The following is a 21078-nucleotide window of genomic DNA, read 5'->3' as shown; positions in this document are numbered from 1 at the left end:
GATGCATTTATTGTCTAAACAAAACCTATTGTAAAAGCTTCATCCGAACTGATTATGTTGACCACAGACATGGGTAAAGAAATAATCATACGGATTTGGGTTTTCGGTGATATGCCTATATTATACAAAAAATAATAAAACAATTCTTGTTGGATTCGATCGTGTGCCAGGACAACTTCAAAGGTTTATGAATAATTAAGTCGATTAAGATATTTATTCAAAGGATCTTGATTATGATTGTCTTAAAAAGTTTCTGGTAATGCTACCCTGCTCCCGGAGAGCAGAGAAATCTGTTCCCGGAGATCATCTGTCATATGGGAAACTAATGTGGGCTGAAGGAGGATGTTTCAATACAGGGCGCCATAGTGGGGGACAGAATCTCCGTGGGGGGTGGGGGTGGGGGCAAAATCTCCTGCCACACCTCTATTTTATAAATCCAGATGAGACACATTGTATGTTTGTGTCTCATCTGTAAAACCCAACCCTAGCCTAGCCGCCTATCACGTGCTTTTCATCAGTAACTTTTTAAAAATGTATATCTATAAGATTACACAGATTATCACTTCCCATGTCTCCAACTTCCCATGCCTCACAAATCAAAGATAACAAAATGATCCTCTTATAACCAACTAATAATTAATTTGTCCACCTTCTCAAAAATCTACAAAACAAGTTTTATGAGATGAGTTGGTTGCGCTTAGTCTATAGAGGGCGTTGGTGAACGTGACGTCATCATCCCAAGATGGCAGCTCGTGAGAGTAATGGAACTTTGTGAATGTAAAGTAAGACAATTTCAGCCCCATTTTCTTCCTACTCCTTCGTCCTTAGTTACCTCATTGTACAGCGATAGCTGTAAAGGTAAATAAGGCATATGAGCTATGACATTAAATTATTTTGGCCATGGATGGATCATTTTTGAGCCCGAAAGAACAGCAGTGTTACTCGGCGTTGTTCAGCACACTGGATACGGAGAGCGCAGGTCGAATCAAGACGGTCGAAGTATTTGAGTTTTTCCTGAGGTCTGGTTTGAATCCAGAGGTTTTGCAACAGGTAAATTATTATAGTGTCAAGCAACCGGAGTATTATTTGTACTATTTGGTAGTTTGTATTGTTTCAAGTCTGTGTAGTTCGTTGTGACTATCTCATCTGACATTGATTCATCCAGCCAGAGCAGAGCGGGAGAAAGGGTTTTCACTTGACTTACGATTTCTAATAAATCTAAGTTTTACTTTGTTTGAAGTGCAAACTCTTTTCATCAACACATCAATTTTTGACAATTTGTTGGTTTCCACTCTCTGCCAAATATTACTTTTTTCAAAAGTCCGTACAAACATTTTTGGAACACAGAAACTTGAACTGGCTGGAAGTGAAACATTTAATTAATTGAAAAACATTTTGCACTTGCAGAGAACATTACAACATTTTATTTAGCCTTTTTAAGTTTTTTTTTATTGGATAATAATACAGGAAATTGTGTTATGTTACGAGAACTAACAAGTGTCATGCTAAACAATGTCCACTACAGTACTAAGTAGCGTCCGCACATAATTAGCATACTGGTTTGATCTGATTTGTCATGTGTCACATTGTTTAATTTACGTTACCTTGTCAAGAAATAGTGTACGCGTAAAAGCGTGCATTCAAAGAAAAAGGCCATGAAGGCCATATCATATGACTAAATAAATAACATTTCATTCCTTTTTTTTTCATTTCTGTTTGCAGATTGTTGAAATATGTGGAGCCAATCGAGTTGGTCACTTTGGTCGAAGTCAGTTCTACATCGCTTTGAAACTGATAGCTATGGCTCAAAACGCTATACCCTTACCAGTGTCCAAGGAAATGATGGTTCAAGGTACATGGTCATTTTGCATTTTTATTTTAATATCACCAAGCACTAAAAGAAAGGGAACTGACTTGCATGTACAAAGAACATGACATGTTTTTATATATGTTTATTCTTGGCTTAAATGTGTCTTTGTATGTCACTGAAAGAATTGTATCGGAGACATATTGTGATTTGTTTGCAACTGAAATGAATTGTTAACTCTGAACTGCTTTCTACTTTAATTTGACAGCAGTCTTGGGTGCTCCACTACAGAAGGCTGTGTCCTTCTCTCGGATGACACCCACATCTATTCAATTTTGGACTCAACATGTGAACTTGGTTTAGTCTAGCGCTTTGTGTATTATTAATGTACATTCATACTTACATTCATAGCCAAGTGAGAAGATACATAACTCACTTTTTGACCATCATTTATTTGCAGGGAATGAAGTTCCACTGCCAACATTTGTGGCTCGCCCAAATGCTGGTGTTAAAACTCAAGCAGATCCAGGTAATATAGACCAGTCTAAATTCAGTTTGAAAGTAAACCATTTTACAATCAAAGTTTTTCATTTAAGTTAATAGAAGAAATGTTTGTGTTTGGAAAAAGGAAATTATTTATCACTATTTGTACCCAGATGATCCTGGTCAAATGGAGTGAAATTATTTATCACTATTTGTACCCAGATGATCCTGGTCAAATGGAGTGAAATTATTTATCACTATTTGTACCTAGATGATCCTGGTCAAATGGAGTGAAATTATTGATCACTATTTGTACCCAGATGATCCTGGTCAAATGGAGTGAAATTATTTATCACTTTTTGTACCCAGATGATCCTGGTCAAATGGAGTGAAATTATTTATCACTTTTTGTACCCAGATGATCCTGGTCAAATGGAGTGAAATTATTTATCACTATTTGTACCCAGATGATCCTGGTCAAATGGAGTGAAATTATTTATCACTATTTGTACCCAGATGATCCTGGTCAAATGGAGTGAAATTATTTATCACTATTTGTACCCAGATGATCCTGGTCAAATGGAGTTCGTCAATCCAGCTTTCATAGATCTTGGTCCTGATCGCAGTGCTGTTCTGTCTGGCAAATTTCAACCAAGTCCGAGATCTCACGGATCTTACCCCCATGGTGATCCAACGATGTCTCCAACTCGTACAGCTCATGTACCACCTCTTGTAAGTTTTACACGCTGATCATTTCAACTCAAGGATTAATTTACAAATCTTACATTATGTACTTTTCACATTCAATAATTGTTCTTATTGTAGCCCCATACCAAGAGTGGCTTTTAGCCTTGTTTGGGGCCAACTTACATAAAAAAAAGGATATATAAAAAATACCAGCCAAGACTGTGTATAGAGGAATTATACTTCATTATCCTAAATCCTTTTACTCCCATTCTGGATCCTTTTACCCCCATCCTGGATGCTATTTGTTTGACCTGGCGAGGATGGATGACAAGCATTCTTGTGAACTTGACAAATCTTACTTCAATTTTGATTTGATATTTGTTTGCCATCAGAATATTGCTAGTTCCCCGCCACCGTCTTCACCTCGAGACTCCTCCCCTTTTAATGACAACCCTCCATTGTCCCCACCTAATACAATTGAGCAACAGCCAAGTTTATCATCACCGAACAACGCTCGTGAACATCAACCCATCCTAGATAAACAGGGAAATACTCCTGGATTCTTGCCAAAGTCTGATGAAGGATGGGCATCGTTTGATGAGAGAGATCGGCAAGGTACAATCTCCTCATTTAAGAAATCTTTCACTCTGCAAATCATTTCAATTTCTAATGTGATTTTATAAATAATGTGGTTTTTTGCCTTGCTTATAATTGTAGTTTTTTGAAGTGCTTTAAATGTCTTTGATATTCATTTGATGCTATGCCAATGCGTTTTTATTACTTCATGAGAAAATAGAATTAGCTGTTGCAAACTGCTTACCCACCAAAAAGACCTATGTCATGAATGCCCCCCAAAAGTTAATGGCCTGTCATTTCGACCTTAGCAGAGTTTTTTTTTCTAATACATCATAAGTCTTATCATACAAATGACTTTGAAGATGGAAACAGTTCAATGTTGACACTGCAAAATAATGTGATATTTCACTGAAGTGGTATTATGCAGCCTGTGCTTTCTTAAAAGTCAAGATGAATCAAGGAGTTGAGAATGAAAGAACAACTGAACAACACTTGAATGTCAAGATGATCAAGAGGAATCAAGGAGTTGAGAATGAAATAACAACTGAACAACACTTGAATGTCAAGATGATCAAGAGGAATCAAGGAGTTGAGAATGAAATAACAACTGAACAACACTTGAATGTCAAGATGATCAAGAGGAATCAAGGAGTTGAGAATGAAAGAACAACTGAACAACACTTGAATGTCAAGATGATATGTTTATTCAGATTATATGTTTTACACTTGGTTTATGAAAATAAAAAGTGCATACTGTGAGGTTTATGTTGCAATTGAACCTTATTTCTTTAAGCAAGTCTAAGGTTGGAAAAGACTACTGGTATTTAAAAGAGTAGATTCATTGCTTTCCACAGTAAAGACAACAATAAAATCCACACTTTTTAGGAAAAATACTGACATTTTTCAATTTTTAATGTTTTTAATTTGCTGTCTTTTTAGGTGACTCAAAAACAACGAACTCAGTGAATAATTTATCAAGTGACACATCCTGGGCAAAGTTTCCAGAGAATCGAGATCGATCTGGTTCAGATAAAAGTTCAGGTCACGATAGCAGTGAGGATGTTTGGTTGATAACTCCAGAACAACGAGAGTATTACACCAATCAGTTCAAGACGTTAATACCGAACACGAAGGGTTTATTATCAGGTGAGTGGTGGAGATTAGAAGGGCTTGAATTTTGGTGGAAAATGCAAAAGACTGCGGGGCTTGCAGCTCAACATTTTTACTGGATCAGAATTTTTTTTTACAAGACCAAAATCAAAATTAGTTGAACAGGCACTCAAAGAAGATCTATTTTATTTGTGTTTATGTGTTTTAGTGTACTTTGATAATCTTGAAAGAGAATTGAAAGATAGTTATCACATTCACAGTCAACATTTTTATCACAAAGATATTTCATAATGAAGTATGGGCTTGTCCTATTATTAGTTTCCTGGCTTGATGCTTTAATCACTGGTCCCAAGCTTGCGGTCCAGTGTTAATTTCGAGCCCCGTTATAGTATTAGGGTCAATAGATCTCTTTTGAGTAGTCACAGCTCGGAGAGGGACCAATAGGAGACTTTCCAACGCTAGGCGGCAGCAGACATACCGGGTAAATTTCCATTGTTTACGTAGTTCTGAACATGCGCATAATTCTGAGAACAATGGATTTACCCGGTAAGTCTGCTGCCCTCTATCGTCCCAGAAAGTCTCCCATTAGGACTCGACCACTACTCAAAAAGAGTTGTTGTTCTTTGACAGTTTGTATGCATCTACACTTGGACAATCGCTACTCTAACTACGTGTAAGAGAATTATCCAAACCATCATAACTTTAAAGGAATCATTTCTTAAAATAGCTGCAGTACTTCTCACTAAGTAAGTTTGTATGGCCATTATTCCCAGTCTGTGAAGCTATTATTATTATTGATTATTACTGATAATGGAAGTTGGACTTGTTTTACTTACAGGTGCTGATTCTAAAGAATTCTTTGAAAAGTCTAAACTCCCAACAGCTGAATTATCCAAAATATGGTAAGATACAAAGTGGCTTTCTTCTGAAGATATTCAGAATATACTGGTACAAATGTTGACTTGATGAATCTTTGTTCCTTTCATTGCAACTAATCAGAGACAAAATTAGCACTCTATATTTTCACTTTACTGTCACATTACAATCCTCCACGTGTTCTTCGATCGAAATCACACGCTTGAATGTAACCAAGAGCAAACAAAGTTCTAAATGTAAGTCAAATAGCTTTCATTGTACAATGTAGCTGGGCCATTGATTGGAACAATCTTCCTACTGCCATTAGGGAAGCTGTTAGTAGCTGGGCCAATGATTTGAACAATCTTCCTACTGACATTAGGGAAGCTGTTAGTAGCTGGGCCATTGATTGGAACAATCTTCCTACTGCCATTAGGGAAGCTGTTAGTAGCTGGGCCATTGATTGGAACAATCTTCCTACTGCCATTAGGGAAGCTGTTAGTAGCTGGGCCATTGATTGGAACAATCTTCCTACTGCCATTAGGGAAGCTGTTAGTAGCTGGGCCAATGATTGGAACAATCTTCCTACTGCCATTAGGGAAGCTGTTAGTAGCTGGGCCATTGATTGGAACAATCTTCCTACTGACATTAGGGAAGCTGTTAGTAGCTGGGCCATTGATTGGAACAATCTTCCTACTGCCATTAGGGAAGCTGTTAGTAGCTGGGCCAATGATTTGAACAATCTTCATACTGACATTAGGGAAGCTGTTAGTAGCTGGGCCATTGATTGGAACAATCTTCCTACTGCCATTGGGGAAGCTGTTAGTAGCTGGGCCATTGATTGGAACAATCTTCCTACTGCCATTAGGGAAGCTGTTAGTAGCTGGGCCATTGATTGGAACAATCTTCCTACTGCCATTAGGGAAGCTGTTAGTAGCTGGGCCATTGATTGGAACAATCTTCCTACTGCCATTAGGGAAGCTGTTAGTAGCTGGGCCATTGATTGGAACAATCTTCCTACTGCCATTAGGGAAGCTGTTAGTAGCTGGGCCATTGATTGGAACAATCTTCCTACTGCCATTAGGGAAGCTGTTAGTAGCTGGGCCATTGATTGGAACAATCTTCCTACTGCCATTAGGGAAGCTGTTAGTAGCTGGGCCATTGATTGGAACAATCTTCCTACTGCCATTAGGGAAGCTGTTAGTAGCTGGGCCATTGATTGGAACAATCTTCCTACTGCCATTAGGGAAGCTGTTAGTAGCTGGGCCATTGATTGGAACAATCTTCCTACTGCCATTAGGGAAGCTGTTAGTAGCTGGGCCATTGATTGGAACAATCTTCCTACTGCCATTAGGGAAGCTGTTAGTAGCTGGGCCATTGATTGGAACAATCTTCCTACTGCCATTAGGGAAGCTGTTAGTAGCTGGGCCAATGATTTGAACAATCTTCCTACTGCCATTAGGGAAGCTGTTAGTAGCTGGGCCATTGATTTGAACAATCTTCCTACTGCCATTAGGGAAGCTGTTAGTAGCTGGGCCATTGATTTGAACAATCTTCCTACTGCCATTAGGAAAGCTGTTAGTAGCTGGGCCATTGATTGGAACAATCTTCCTACTGCCATTAGGGAAGCTGTTAGTAGCTGGGCCAATGATTTGAACAATCTTCCTACTGCCATTAGGGAAGCTGTTAGTAGCTTGGCCATTGATTGGAACAATCTTCCTACTGCCATTAGGGAAGCTGTTAGTAGCTGGGCCAATGATTTGAACAATCTTCCTACTGCCATTAGGGAAGCTGTTACTAGCTGGGCCATTGATTGGAACAATCTTCCTACTGCCATTAGGGAAGCTGTTAGTAGCTGGGCCATTGATTGGAACAATCTTCCTACTGCCATTAGGGAAGCTGTTAGTAGCTGGGCCATTGATTGGAACAATCTTCCTACTGACATTAGGGAAGCTGTTAGTAGCTGGGCCATTGATTGGAACAATCTTCCTACTGCCATTAGGGAAGCTGTTAGTAGCTGGGCCATTGATTGGAACAATCTTCCTACTGACATTAGGGAAGCTGTTAGTAGCTGGGCCATTGATTGGAACAATCTTCCTACTGACATTAGGGAAGCTGTTAGTAGCTGGGCCATTGATTGGAACAATCTTCCTACTGACATTAGGGAAGCTGTTAGTAGCTGGGCCATTGATTGGAACAATCTTCCTACTGCCATTAGGGAAGCTGTTAGTAGCTGGGCCATTGATTGGAACAATCTTCCTACTGACATTAGGGAAGCTGTTAGTAGCTGGGCCATTGATTGGAACAATCTTCCTACTGCCATTAGGGAAGCTGTTAGTAGCTGGGCCATTGATTGGAACAATCTTCCTACTGACATTAGGGAAGCTGTTAGTAGCTGGGCCATTGATTGGAACAAACTTCCTACTGACATTAGGGAAGCTGTTAGTAGCTGGGCCATTGATTGGAACAATCTTCCTACTGACATTAGGGAAGCTGTTAGTAGCTGGGCCATTGATTGGAACAATCTTCCTACTGCCATTAGGGAAGCTGTTAGTAGCTGGGCCATTGATTGGAACAATCTTCCTACTGCCATTAGGGAAGCTGTTACTCTATCTGCATTTTATAAAGTTCTAAAGACTCACCTTACCCCATTTTTAATTGCTTTCAAGCGTGCTATGATCTTGATGGAATAGCGCCTTATAAATTGTCATTTGTTATTGTTATGCTACAGACATGATACAGTTCATATTGATGTTTTTATTTTGAAGGCAACTTTCTGATGTAAACAAAGATGGAACATTATCCTTAGCGGAGTTCTGTACAGCGATGCATCTTGTCGTTGCTAGGAAACACAAAGTGGATTTACCTGATCAGCTGCCAGCCAGTCTCATTCCTGTCATTAGTCCCAATCAAGAGGAAGGTTGGACCTCATTTGCATCTCATTTGCATCTTTAATTAATTGATAGATTGATTTAAGCATTGTTAAAGCACTTATTTGCAATGTAGTATACAATTGTCTCGATGAGAAAATAGAATGAGGTGTTGCATGGTGCTTACCAACCAAAATGACCTATGGTATAAATGCAAAAAGTAGTTCGTTGCAAGACATTTTGACCTTAGTAGACCCTTTCTCGAAGGCTAAACAAACAGATGCAAATAAAAGACATACAAATGTCTATTATTATTATCATTATTATTACTATTATTATTAAAATCACGAATGTCTAAGAAACTAGAGGATTACACGATCTTGAAATATTTCAATATTTTGAAACAATCAAAGCAGCAGTGGAAGTGCCGTGGCCGAGCGGTTAAGAGGACCGAATTCAAATGTTGGTGTTTCTGAACAGCAGAGTGTGGGTTCGAATCCCCAGCCGTGACAATGTGTCCTTAAGCAAGACACTTAACCATTGCTTCGTTCTTCGGATGGGATGTAATGCCGTTGGTCCCATGTGTTTTGAAACGCATGTAAAAGAACCCAGTGCAGTTATCAAAAAGAGAAGGGGTTCGTATCGGTGTTCCTAATTGTGGCTGCTAAATGCGCCGTAGCACCTTGTAAACCCTTATGAAGTGTTCGTATCGGTGTTCCTAATTGTGGCTGCTAAATGCGCCGTAGCACCTTGTAAACCCTTATGAAGTGCTACATAATTTGGTCTCATAATTCATAACTTCAATTACCGAAAGTTTGTCGGCGCCTTGAGTACCTTGTTAGGTAGACACGTGCGCTATATAACACTTTGATATTATTATTAGGTTATGAGCTAGGGTTTATGTTGCTTTAATTGTTATTTGTGTTTACCTTGACTTGTAGCCCCCTACTTTATTCCTGCAGTTGGTGTTCCGAAACAAGTGACTACCCCAGCAAGGAGCGTAACTCCGCCCACACCTTCTACTAAGAAGGAGAAGGATGAGGTATGTTATTCTTTCTTCTTCTTGTTTGCATGTTGAATAGATGTATAAAGAATGTTGTTACCCTAATTGGTTTGCCTAGATGTCAAAGTATTGTAATCCTTGTATTGGATTGACCATTGGTTTGCCTAGATGTCAAAGTATTGTAATCCTTGTATTGGATTGACCATTGGTTTGCCTAGATGTCAAAGTATTGTAATCCTTGTATTGGATTGACCATTGGTTTGCCTAGATGTCAAAGTATTGTGATCCTTGTATTGGATTGACCATTGGTTTGCCTAGATGTCAAAGTATTGTGATCCTTGTATTGGATTGACCATTGGTTTGCCTAGATGTCAAAGTATTGTGATCCTTGTATTGGATTGACCATTGGTTTGCCTAGATGTCAAAGTATTGTAATCCTTGTATTGGATTGACCATTGGTTTGCCTAGATGTCAAAGTATTGTAATCCTTGTATTGGATTGACCATTGGTTTGCCTAGATGTCAAAGTATTGTAATCCTTGTATTGGATTGACCATTGGTTTGCCTAGATGTCAAAGTATTGTAATCCTTGTATTGGATTGACCATTGGTTTGCCTAGATGTCAAAGTATTGTAATCCTTGTATTGGATTGACCATTGGTTTGCCTAGATGTCAAAGTATTGTAATCCTTGTATTGGATTTTGACCAAATACATTATTTACGCCTTCACCTCCAATGCCCAATTTCATAGAGCTGCTTAAGCAGACAATTTTGCTCACAGATTTTGTTTGCTTGGCAAAAATTTGCAGGACCAGTCACAAGTTGTATGAGTGACATGGTATTTTGGCTGGTAACCTTTTCAGTAAGCATAAATTTGTTGTGCATAGCTACTTTTTGTGCTTAAGCAGCTGTATGAAATAGAACTTATGTACATGATGTCATATTAGTAGGGCGCCCTTACCAAGAGGTAAAAGAGCTGCCGTCATGGCCAAACATGGCGCCGCTCAAAAAAATCTTTGCATTTTGATTGTTTCAGCATCGATTTACCTCTAAGATGGCGGCTGGATGACGTCAATGCATAAGATCTTTAGTGGTCAGCTGAATCCAAGCACTGTATTTGATCCATGCACCACCATGTCTTGTTATTTTTGCATCCTACAGAATTGGGCCACATTTGCTGATTCTCCTTTTCCTGCCACTCAGTCGCCATCTTCACAATCTCCTGCTAATTTTGACTTTGCCTCCATATCTCCAGACCCTGTAAGTACTGTGTGAGACGCTCCCTAGCCATAAAAAACCTCCCTGTTTGATTTCCGCTATGATCTAAAGTTGCTTAGTGGGATGTAAATTGATTGACATGTTCTCTGATTGATTGTAAAGGATGCTAACATCTTCCAGCCAGTTGCTCTTCATGTTGCTCCGGATGGCAAGACGGTTAAGATAGCACCGGACGCTGAAGGAAGACAAAGAACTCATTCAGGTAGGCAGTAAGGCTATTCATTGAATGAGGCACATGCTGGTCTATCTACCATGCACCTCATTCCACGCCTGACGCGCGCTTGTCAATATTTGCGATAAGGTCTATGTCACACAAGGCAATTTACAGATGGACAGTTCCAGGCAATTTCCAAGAAGAGAGTTGAATGTTAACATACTATTCTTTGGGATCGTAAGACATTGTTTGAAAAAGACTAATGTGCTACCATAAAGGTTTTGTAGCATGCACGGCAGTTGCTTGTAAAAGTTGCCTTAATGTTATCGAGGGTTCCATTCAGAAGCCATCTGACTTTATGTTATCGAGGGTTCCATTCAGAAGCCATCTGACTTTATGTTATCGAGGGTTCCATTCAGAAGCCATCTGACTTTATGTTATCGAGGGTTCCATTCAGAAGCCATCTGACTTTATGTTATCGAGGGTTCCATTCAGAAGCCATCTGACTTTATGTTATCGAGGGTTCCATTCAGAAGCCATCTGACTTTATGTTATCGAGGGTTCCATTCAGAAGCCATCTGACTTTATGTTATCGAGGGTTCCATTCAGAAGCCATCTGACTTTTTGTTATCGAGGGTTCCATTCAGAAGCCATCTGACTTTATGTTATCGAGGGTTCCATTCAGAAGCCATCTGACTTTATGTTATCGAGGGTTCCATTCAGAAGCCATCTGACTTTATGTTATCGAGGGTTCCATTCAGAAGCCATCTGACTTTATGTTATCGAGGGTTCCATTCAGAAGCCATCTGACTTTATGTTATCGAGGGTTCCATTCAGAAGCCATCTGACTTTATGTTATCGAGGGTTCCATTCAGAAGCCATCTGACTTTATGTTATCGAGGGTTCCATTCAGAAGCCATCTGACTTTATGTTATCGAGGGTTCCATTCAGAAGCCATCTGACTTAATGTTATCGAGGGTTCCATTCAGAAGCCATCTGACTTAATGTTATCGAGGGTTCCATTCAGAAGCCATCTGACTTTATGTTATCGAGGGTTCCATTCAGAAGCCATCTGACTTTATGTTATCGAGGGTTCCATTCAGAAGCCATCTGACTTAATGTTATCGAGGGTTCCATTCAGAAGCCATCTGACTTTATGTTATCGAGGGTTCCATTCAGAAGCCATCTGACTTAATGTTATCGAGGGTTCCATTCAGAAGCCATCTGACTTTATGTTATCGAGGGTTCCATTCAGAAGCCATCTGACTTTATGTTATCGAGGGTTCCATTCAGAAGCCATCTGACTTTATGTTATCGAGGGTTCCATTCAGAAGCCATCTGACTTTATGTTATCGAGGGTTCCATTCAGAAGCCATCTGACTTTATGTTATCGAGGGTTCCATTCAGAAGCCATCTGACTTTATGTTATCGAGGGTTCCATTCAGAAGCCATCTGACTTTATGTTATCGAGGGTTCCATTCAGAAGCCATCTGACTTTATGTTATCGAGGGTTCCATTCAGAAGCCATCTGACTTTATGTTATCGAGGGTTCCATTCAGAAGCCATCTGACTTTATGTTATCGAGGGTTCCATTCAGAAGCCATCTGACTTTATGTTATCGAGGGTTCCATTCAGAAGCCATCTGACTTAATGTTATCGAGGGTTCCATTCAGAAGCCATCTGACTTTATGTTATCGAGGGTTCCATTCAGAAGCCATCTGACTTAATGTTATCGAGGGTTCCATTCAGAAGCCATCTGACTTTTTACTGCCAGGGATCACACCCAAGTTTACAATACAACCTGGGAAGCGGTAGCCAGGTGATCACCCTATTAAGGGGATGCAACCTTTCTCATTTCAAATATAATGGGTAAGTTTATTGTAGTCACATGAGGACTTTCTTGATTCTTAAAGATCCCCTACGAATAGAAGCTCTTTCTGATGAAGACAAAGTGGAAGAGGAAGATTCTGCTTTTACGATGAAGAAAAGAGCAGCGACTGTAGGAGAGAAAGACATCTTAGCTAAGCTTGCCCCACCACCACCAGTAGAGAGGACAAGGAGAGGTGACAGTTTAGGTGAGAAATCAATCAATCTGTCAATCAACCAATCAATCAATCAATCAATCATTCAATCAATTACCTATGTTTATCACGCCGTTCCATGGTCACCGTGGTCCGATGGTTATACTGCGACACTTGTACTCACAAGGTTGTAGGTTGAATTCCTATCAATCTAACAACCAATTTCACAATGATTAGAGTTCAAGTATTCAATCACAATATCTTGATGTATGCAACTCATAATCATAGATGTTAAACCAATGTTTTAGAGAGATTGGCTGTTGCCAGCTTGGTATATAAACCCCTGTGTGGGAGATCTTTTTTTATGAAATGTTTTGTTCTGAGAAGCACTGGAGTAAAGCCAGACAAACAAAAACAGTTTTCTTTCATAAACACCCTGTCTGAATAAATGAACTCAAATCCAATTCCCTTTTGAGTTTATGATTTATTCATAACACAATCTAGAGGATTTGTTTTATTAGACTACTGACTACTTTAGTTTTACAAATGTTTATCTAACCCATAATTTATTTTATGATATTTTAGTTGTTTTGATTTTATTATTCAACAATTTTATGTTTCACATTAATTTGCTAATGCTAACACAAACAATGATTACCAAATAAAGCTGTAATGTGAATAGTAAACCACACGTGGTTTGGGTAATCCAGTCTGATTCAGTCTGAACCAGTTCGATCCGGTTCTAAGGTGAGAGTAAACTGGAAGTAACTACTCTTGTTCAGTTCAAACCAGTTTTCATACACTATCCTGTAGATAATTTTGTTTTTAAATGATGCAGTTTTAAAGGTAAGTGAATCATATCGTTTCAGTTTAACTCATTTTTTGTTCTAAGATAAAACAAGTTTTTGTTGTTTATTTGTAAATCCATATATTTTATATGGTAACTTACCAAATCATTCTTAAATTCACAAACTCTACACATTAATCTAGTAGTATTTCCTCCTCACTCAAGTATCAGAGTAAACCATGGCTACCTAATCTTAACACAGCACTCTGTAACCATAACATCGTTAGATTCTGATCATGTCTCTGTGTTACAATAATTTACCTTCACTGGTTTAAAAAGGGCGTCGCAATTTCATTATTTTTCTGGTTGGCTGAATTCAACATGTATAAACTACTTCAGTCATGGCCAAGATTGCACTGGGACTATCATTGACCGTAGTTTGACCGTAACATATCCTAAACTCTGTGTAGTTAGACTATGCTAGTCGACTATTCGGAACCAACCTACCAGGCATTGTGCATCGCTGGTTACCAACAGCCGTGTTCATAGCACAGTGCAGAGTGGACCAGGTATCAAAATGGTAACTAGCGTTTTGAGTCGAAGTCGTGTTGAAAACATGGACTACATACATCTCTTAACCTACGTCACTAAACAACCACTCGTTAACCATTGATCAGTTGCTTATGCTAGCGAGATTGTTATTTTAACATTGTTTCTGCTTGCTTATGCTGCTATGTTGATTGTTTACATGTTAATGTTTCTGACTCTCATCATCTGCATGTTGCAAATATTAACATCATCTGCATGATACTAAAGTTAAGAGTGTTTAGTGCATTGATGTTGATGTAGATGTATTTAGTGCACTGATGTTGATGTAGATGTATTTATTACAGAGCGTGGTGTGATGCAATGTGAAGCTCCTGATGGTTATATAAAGTACACCCCACGATCTCGATCTAGGTATTGGGGCTTTGTATTCTATCATCAATCATCATCATCTTCATTCTTTATGTCTCTTTTCTATTCAGTATCTCCTGTTATCAGGCATGCAACTCTTCCGCGGATTTGAGGTTGTCGGCTTTTCATGAAATGGAAATCTGACGTTCCAAAAAACTCCGCGTAAAGTCAAATCACGCTGTATGAAAGAAAAAATCTGTATTGGATGCTCCGCGGAAGTTTACACGCATTGAACAGTCCAGACACAAACACAAGCTCTCCTTGTACACCATACACTATTTTTCAAAGTCTGGCTCCGCAGTGCTTTTATTGCTCGTTGTATAAGGGGATGCATCAGAACCAGACCCAATAGGCAGCTAGCATTGCAGTCCACGCGATCGATATCTAAACTATTTTCTTTTGGCTGAAGAGTTGCATGCTTGTCTTTTATGTCCTGTCACAATACTTTGTCTCTTGATGTTGTTTGATTGAAATTGATTCTACTTGCTCAAACTGCCTCTTCTTCCTTCAATCTCCATGTTCCATAAATCTCATTTCACCTGTGTTTGTCTGTTTTCATTGTCTTTTAGTTTACATAATTGTTCTAGTATAGATTATTTGTGAATTGAAAACTTTGTCCATACTATCCTTTGGCCTGGAGAAACCTGCTACATTAATGTTCTGAATGAAAGTTAACAATAAGAAGTACAGCTGTAGTATTTCACTTGGATTGTTACACTTGTTACAACACAATAATAGATAGTATTGGCAATGATAGAATAGTATTAGCGTATGATATACCCTCATCTTTCTCTATTTAAAATCAAATCATTGCCTTGAGATACGTACATAGCGCTTCCTAATATGACAACTAATTTGACATATTGCTTCCTAATATATCAGAAGTTTGTGTGATGTTCCAGATAGTCTGCCATCAGTAGTCATATCATCATTATGTTCATACTCCAACATCTTCCATGATAACAGACTACTGTAGTTAGTTTCCCTTAGAAACCCTATTGATATTATTCCATTTCATGTTCAGTGGTTTATACCCCCCTCCCCTCCTACGTATGACCTTTGACCACCTTTCATGACCTTTCACCCTTGACTCATTTCCACCTGTTTAGATCCTACTCGGGTGTGCCCCTCCAGCAGCGGTTACCAGTGCCCCTCTCTAGACATTCTGCCCTGACAGAGTCCTCTTTGGAGCCCTCTTGGCAGGGGCAGTCTCCTACCCCTATAGGTACCTCTATAGGTACCTCTATAGGTTCCTCTGTAGGTACCCCTATAGGGGAGGAGTTAACCCCACCTGCCTTACCCCCAAGGTTTAACGGTACCCACTCTCGCTCTATGTCTCTTGATCGTAAACAGCTTATCCTGCTTCCTGGTAAGAGAGTCCTTATTCTACACTAATCCAATCCTAATCCTACACTAATCCCTCCCTCTACTAATCTAAGATGATTCCTTCACCCAATATCCACTGGAGTTTTCAAGAGATTAGTCTTGAAAACAAGTCCTTGCATGTCTAAATGTTTGTTTCGTTGTTCCGCTGTTAGTCTAAGCACTGTTTATTATGACATTACACAAGTAAAACTATAGGATTTGAAATACCCCCTAGCTACGGGGAAATCTCAGCAGTCTAGTGAGCAAGACATCTTCTCAGAACTCAGGAAAATATTAAGTATACGCTGCTTACACACACCAGTGTTTGAGTAAAACCAAATAATATTGTTTAAATCTGGTATCCTAAATCAGGTTGATGCATGTTCTAGGTAAAGGATGTTTCAACCTTAAATGCTTTGAAAGTGAAATCGGTGACGTCTTTATGAAGTTAGCCTTTACTTTATACATGTATGAAGTATTAATTCCAAATGATGAACAATTACTACTACATGTACCTGTTTCAGTACCTAAGAATGGTAAGTTTTATTCCAATGATTTCAAGAAAACGTTCAATATTGGTAGTTACAATGTAGTTTTCGTTGAGCTACGGTAAGTACACCTGTACAGTTCATTTGAGCATTTCATGATGTCCTTGTAAAAATAATCTCATTGCAAAAGAGAGACACTTTGCTAAACTGTTGTATCTCTGTGCAAGCTAGAGTATGTTTATTTGAGACAGTTTTGCCAAGGTGCGACTTCAGAGTTTTTGGACTGACATTTCTTTCTTTCTTTAGTAAATTTGTCTTTATTCAACCTCAATATTTGTTTGAACTACCAAGACAGTTTCCCATGTGGTTTTTGTACAACTTTTTGGTGGTCTTGTTGGTAAGACACTGCTCTAGAATTGCAAGGGTTGTGGGTTGGAATCCCATCCAGGTAATATGCCTGTGATTTTTTCCACAGGACTCGGGGGGGGGGGAAGGTTTACAGATATGCAAAAAGTGGATCTTGAAATCCTGATTAATTGATTGGTTGTTATTTTACAGAGCGACAGGTTCTTCCACCTAGGCCTAGCATCCCACCAAGACCCATAACTCACTCCAGTTCTCACTCCAGTGATCAGACGCATTCCTCTGCTGCATCTAGTAATCGTAGCAGCTTCTCCTCATCTTTAGACGGTAATGAGGCAGAAGTTTCACAGGGTGACTTTGCTGACTTTAGTCATTTTCATGATGATAGGAAGGGAGATTCGATGGCAGCTGGGCAGGGTGATTATTTACCAATGGTAAGTCTAAGCCTGTATGCTTCATTTTTGAAAGGGCAAGGGCACCAAGGCATTTTCTCCTTTGTAAAGGGCAACCGATGAGGAAATTGTACATTTTGACTGGAGCTATTGAAGGGGCAGGCACCAAGGTAATGACCAGGGGCATGGAGGCAATGGCCTTGGTTGCCTCTGTCAAGTATCGGGCATGTAGGCCAATCAGGGCCTAGTATCAGGCATGTAGGCCAATCAGGGCCTAGTATCAGGCATGTAGGCCAATCAGGGCCTAGTTACACAAGTTAATTGTTAAGTGAACTTGAGGCAACCAACCAGGCATAAAATCAGATTTCTGCCTTGTTTTTTAAATAGCTTGAAAATTCTGCAGAAGCCTCTGCCACATGTACATGCAGGTCAGCCCTCCTTTTCAATCAAATTTAATATTAAATACAAGTCTATCATCGTGCAAGACGGAATGTTAAATTTCAGTCTAATGTCTTCCAGGATGAAGTTTCTCCTGGTACCTCCCCACCTCCTCCACCTTCTCCTCCTCCTCTCCATCCTCCCCATCCTCCCAGACAGTCACAGAGTGATGATCCCATGACTGTCGAGTCACCAAAGGGAGTAAGTAAAACAGGTTCAATAAGAAGCCATCAAGTCTTGTAGAAGTTATGTTGGAATTAAAACCAAAGGTGGCAGCAGACTTGGCGGGTAAATATCCATTGTTTACGAAGTTCTCAGCTTGCGCACATTTACTGAGAACAATGGATTTACCTGGTAAGTCTGCTGTCACCTAGTGTCACCAAAAGTCTCTCATTACAGACAGACAAGGAAATCCAAACACCATTGTTTTCACATTTCATAACTTGACGCATGCCGCGAAATTACCGACAGCACCGACAGCAATTTCAGTGGTGGTCTGTGCTTTTGCTGTGGTGCCCTCTGCAAGGTTCCAGTACAAATTGACATTTTCCTGATTGGGGTGGCACGTACCAGAGGCAAATTACTGTGGCCCTTTAAGAGCCAAGTTCAACGCCCTGCAAACAACAATCATATCTGGATGAATAAGAGACTGTTTTGTCATGATGAATGAAAAAAGTGGCAGTTAGATTGAGTATCTTTTTTCCTTGTATAATTTGATTTTTGTCATCATTGATAATAATTTATCGGGATTGATTTCTATATTACAGCATTTGCCATCTCCGATGCTAAGCAGTAAAGATCGACATATGTCTAGTGATATGTTACAAGCAGATGAGAGGAGATCGCAGTTTGCTAATGATAGAAAGAGACATACATCAGCGCCTGAAGCTGCCGGTGTGTCATCAGAGTAAGTTCAACAAAAACTTCATGTGTAACCATTTTAAGAGTCTGAACCGTAGAGTTATTTATAAGACCTAGAGGGCACACTTGCCTAGTTATGCCGTCTGGGGTGCAGCCATATTTGTAAGTTGAAAAAAAACAGCATAGTGTGTGTTTATCATACACTGTCCTGACTGTATAGTTTCATATTTCAACATACGTGCATGTATAATGCGTGTGTTCATCTTTCAAAATGGCGTGTGTGTCTCGTTTGTGCACGCAGCATCAGACATTGTTTGAAAAATTACTCCTGTGCTACCAAAGTGGTCCTGTAGCATGCACTGCAGTTGGTTGCCTCCGAGTTGCCCGTAAAAATTGCCTCGTGTGACAAGGCCCGTACAGTTTGTGTTAGTCTTAGATGCAATGAGATGTTCTTTGTGGCTCTTTTTTTTCAGTTTGATGCTATGTGATAGGAAATCAATCCAAGCGGCCATTAGAAGAGCAAAAGAAGAAAACACCAAACTATCCAGACTGAACAGCGAGCTGCAACAAGAACTAACACAAATTACAGAAGATCGTCTTTCTTTAGAGATTGACTTAAAGAAACTCCGACCCTTTGCTGTTAATACATAGGGCTTTCAGCATCATCTCTAATGCTAAATAAATAGTGTATTTTTCTTGAGATTGTTAACTCTTTATTCTGTTTTGTGATGGCCATTTTATCTTGACCCTTATAACTTTGAACATTTGCTATTTGGGGTTTGTTCCTTGCTTCCCAGTTTCATTGGTAATATTTCAGTTGAGCTTCCAATCAGGAGATACGTTGTGAAGTTAGATTCAAGATGCTGATTATTGACACACATTCACAAAGCTCCAATTTCTTGAAGATTGATTAATTGGAATGCCATAAATAGAATTCTTTCAGTTGTAATCTTGGTATTCAAATTTCCTTTATTATTTTTTAGTCATGCTGAATGAAAGAGTTCTGGTTATACATTTCTTTCTGTACAATGTTATCACATCACATTTCAGGCATAATTTGAAAAACGTTTATGTTGAACAATGAGAAAATCATTAGAGCAGGAATTGAACGTGGGACCTCCAGATTAATGAGCCAGAGTGCTCAGGTTCAGTTTTCCACTCTTATCAATTTGTCTTTTCCGGAAAATCATTCAAGATGTCCCATACAGTTTCCCTTGTGGTTTGCTTTTATAGGAAATAGAACAGTGTTTGATATAAATTTGTACATGAATAATGTCTAAGAGGTATCGTTTATGTCTTTATATAAACCCTTCACATCTTTTGGGATAACTTCGTACCTTTATTTATTCCATTGTCTACTTATGTACGAATGGCATGTAATGTAAACCCTTTATTCTGATTATTTGATGATTGTTGTTTGCTACCCCCATGTTGTTCCTGCTGCTATTTCTTCAAGTACTCATTTGATATATGTTGCTGCTAACCTGTATATTCTCTCAAACATAAATCTTAATTTTTAATTACTTCTGCCAGGAATTTTAGCCAAATAAGTATATTTATTTGTGTTAAATTGCTTGACAGTCAAATGGGAACTAAAGGTCTCTTCAAAATGACCAAATAAAATAAGGACACAATAATCACTCAAGAAAAAAATTACTATTTCAAGGGTTACTGTGGACTGGTCAAGAGATTTGCGATCTCAAACATTCCAAGTTTAGTTGGAATAAATAAATACTTGTTCACTGACCATTGCATGATATAAAGATTAGTCATTATGTAAGTGTATGAAACTAACATGCTTTGCTCCAAAGTATTTGTTTTTTCAAACCATTCAATGAAGAATATTTCCCAAGGAAACATTGACCTTTTGAAGAAATCAAAGACTTTCATTGTAGAAAATCTGTTTTACTTAAATTTGTTGTCTGGTGGCAGACTGTGCTTTTATTTGAAATTTTGATTAATTATGAATTATGATATTAATGGAAAAAAACAAGTATTATTGACGCTTACTTTAAATGTATAAAACTATCGGTAAGTTTGCTTGGGAACTTTTTGTTAAAGCAGACCATACATGTAAGTTAGACTTCCCCTAGTCTCCTGAAGTAAACTCTTTAAAGGGTATGGGTACTTTTTGTATGGAACAAAACACAAAATAATGTCCACAGATTAAAGATAGTGATAGTAGAAAGCTTACCTTATATTACTTGCTGAGGTGCTGTAGTTTTTGAGAAATGAGTAAAACAAACGGATTCACACATCTTTCCTGAAAACATTGCACGGTGATTTTCACTTTTTCCTCAATAAGTTGACCACTAATGAAGCTGAAACTTCTACAAGCAATTATGTTACATACATCTTCATTCACAGGGAGTAGGGATTCATGTCATGGCCCAAAACTTTTATCTACAAAAGGTGTTTGCTTTAGCGAGTACCAAAACTTAGCAAGTTTGAAAGGGAAGAGAAATCTTTGGTAGTGCTTGGTAAATGGCCTACCACGGTGCATGTATGTCATGGTCTGACCTCAAGTTACGACCTAATGTGTAAACTTGTAAATTTGCAATATTGTATATGTATATTAAATTTC

General features: G+C 38.8%; 1 protein-coding gene across 4 annotated transcripts; it reads left to right on the top strand.

Moving 5' to 3' along the window:
• Positions 1–733: 733 nt before the first annotated feature.
• On the top strand, positions 734–19965 carry LOC117296431 (ralBP1-associated Eps domain-containing protein 1-like). 4 transcript variants are annotated; one of them, XM_033779349.1, is made up of 17 exons: positions 734–1050; positions 1723–1852; positions 2268–2336; positions 2856–3022; positions 3370–3592; positions 4493–4699; positions 5502–5565; positions 8287–8438; positions 9351–9430; positions 10552–10650; positions 10771–10870; positions 12736–12897; positions 14524–14590; positions 15697–15956; positions 16999–17237; positions 18401–18540; positions 18968–19965. In XM_033779349.1, exons 1-17 carry the CDS (start codon positions 901–903, stop codon positions 19143–19145), a joined length of 2487 nt encoding a protein of 828 aa, XP_033635240.1. In that variant the 5' UTR covers positions 734–900; the 3' UTR covers positions 19146–19965. The 4 variants fall into 4 exon arrangements, with proteins under 4 accessions (XP_033635240.1, XP_033635239.1, XP_033635241.1 ...); XM_033779348.1 differs by having other exon boundaries at positions 9330–9430; XM_033779350.1 differs by lacking the exon at positions 10552–10650 and having other exon boundaries at positions 9330–9430.
• The last annotated feature ends 1113 nt before the right edge of the window (positions 19966–21078 follow it).

This window comes from Asterias rubens, chromosome 11 (assembly GCF_902459465.1).
Source record: "Asterias rubens chromosome 11, eAstRub1.3, whole genome shotgun sequence".
Lineage (NCBI taxonomy): Eukaryota > Metazoa > Echinodermata > Asteroidea > Forcipulatida > Asteriidae > Asterias > Asterias rubens.
Note: the sequence above shows the minus strand (reverse complement) of the source record. Positions and strands in the feature narration are given on the sequence as shown.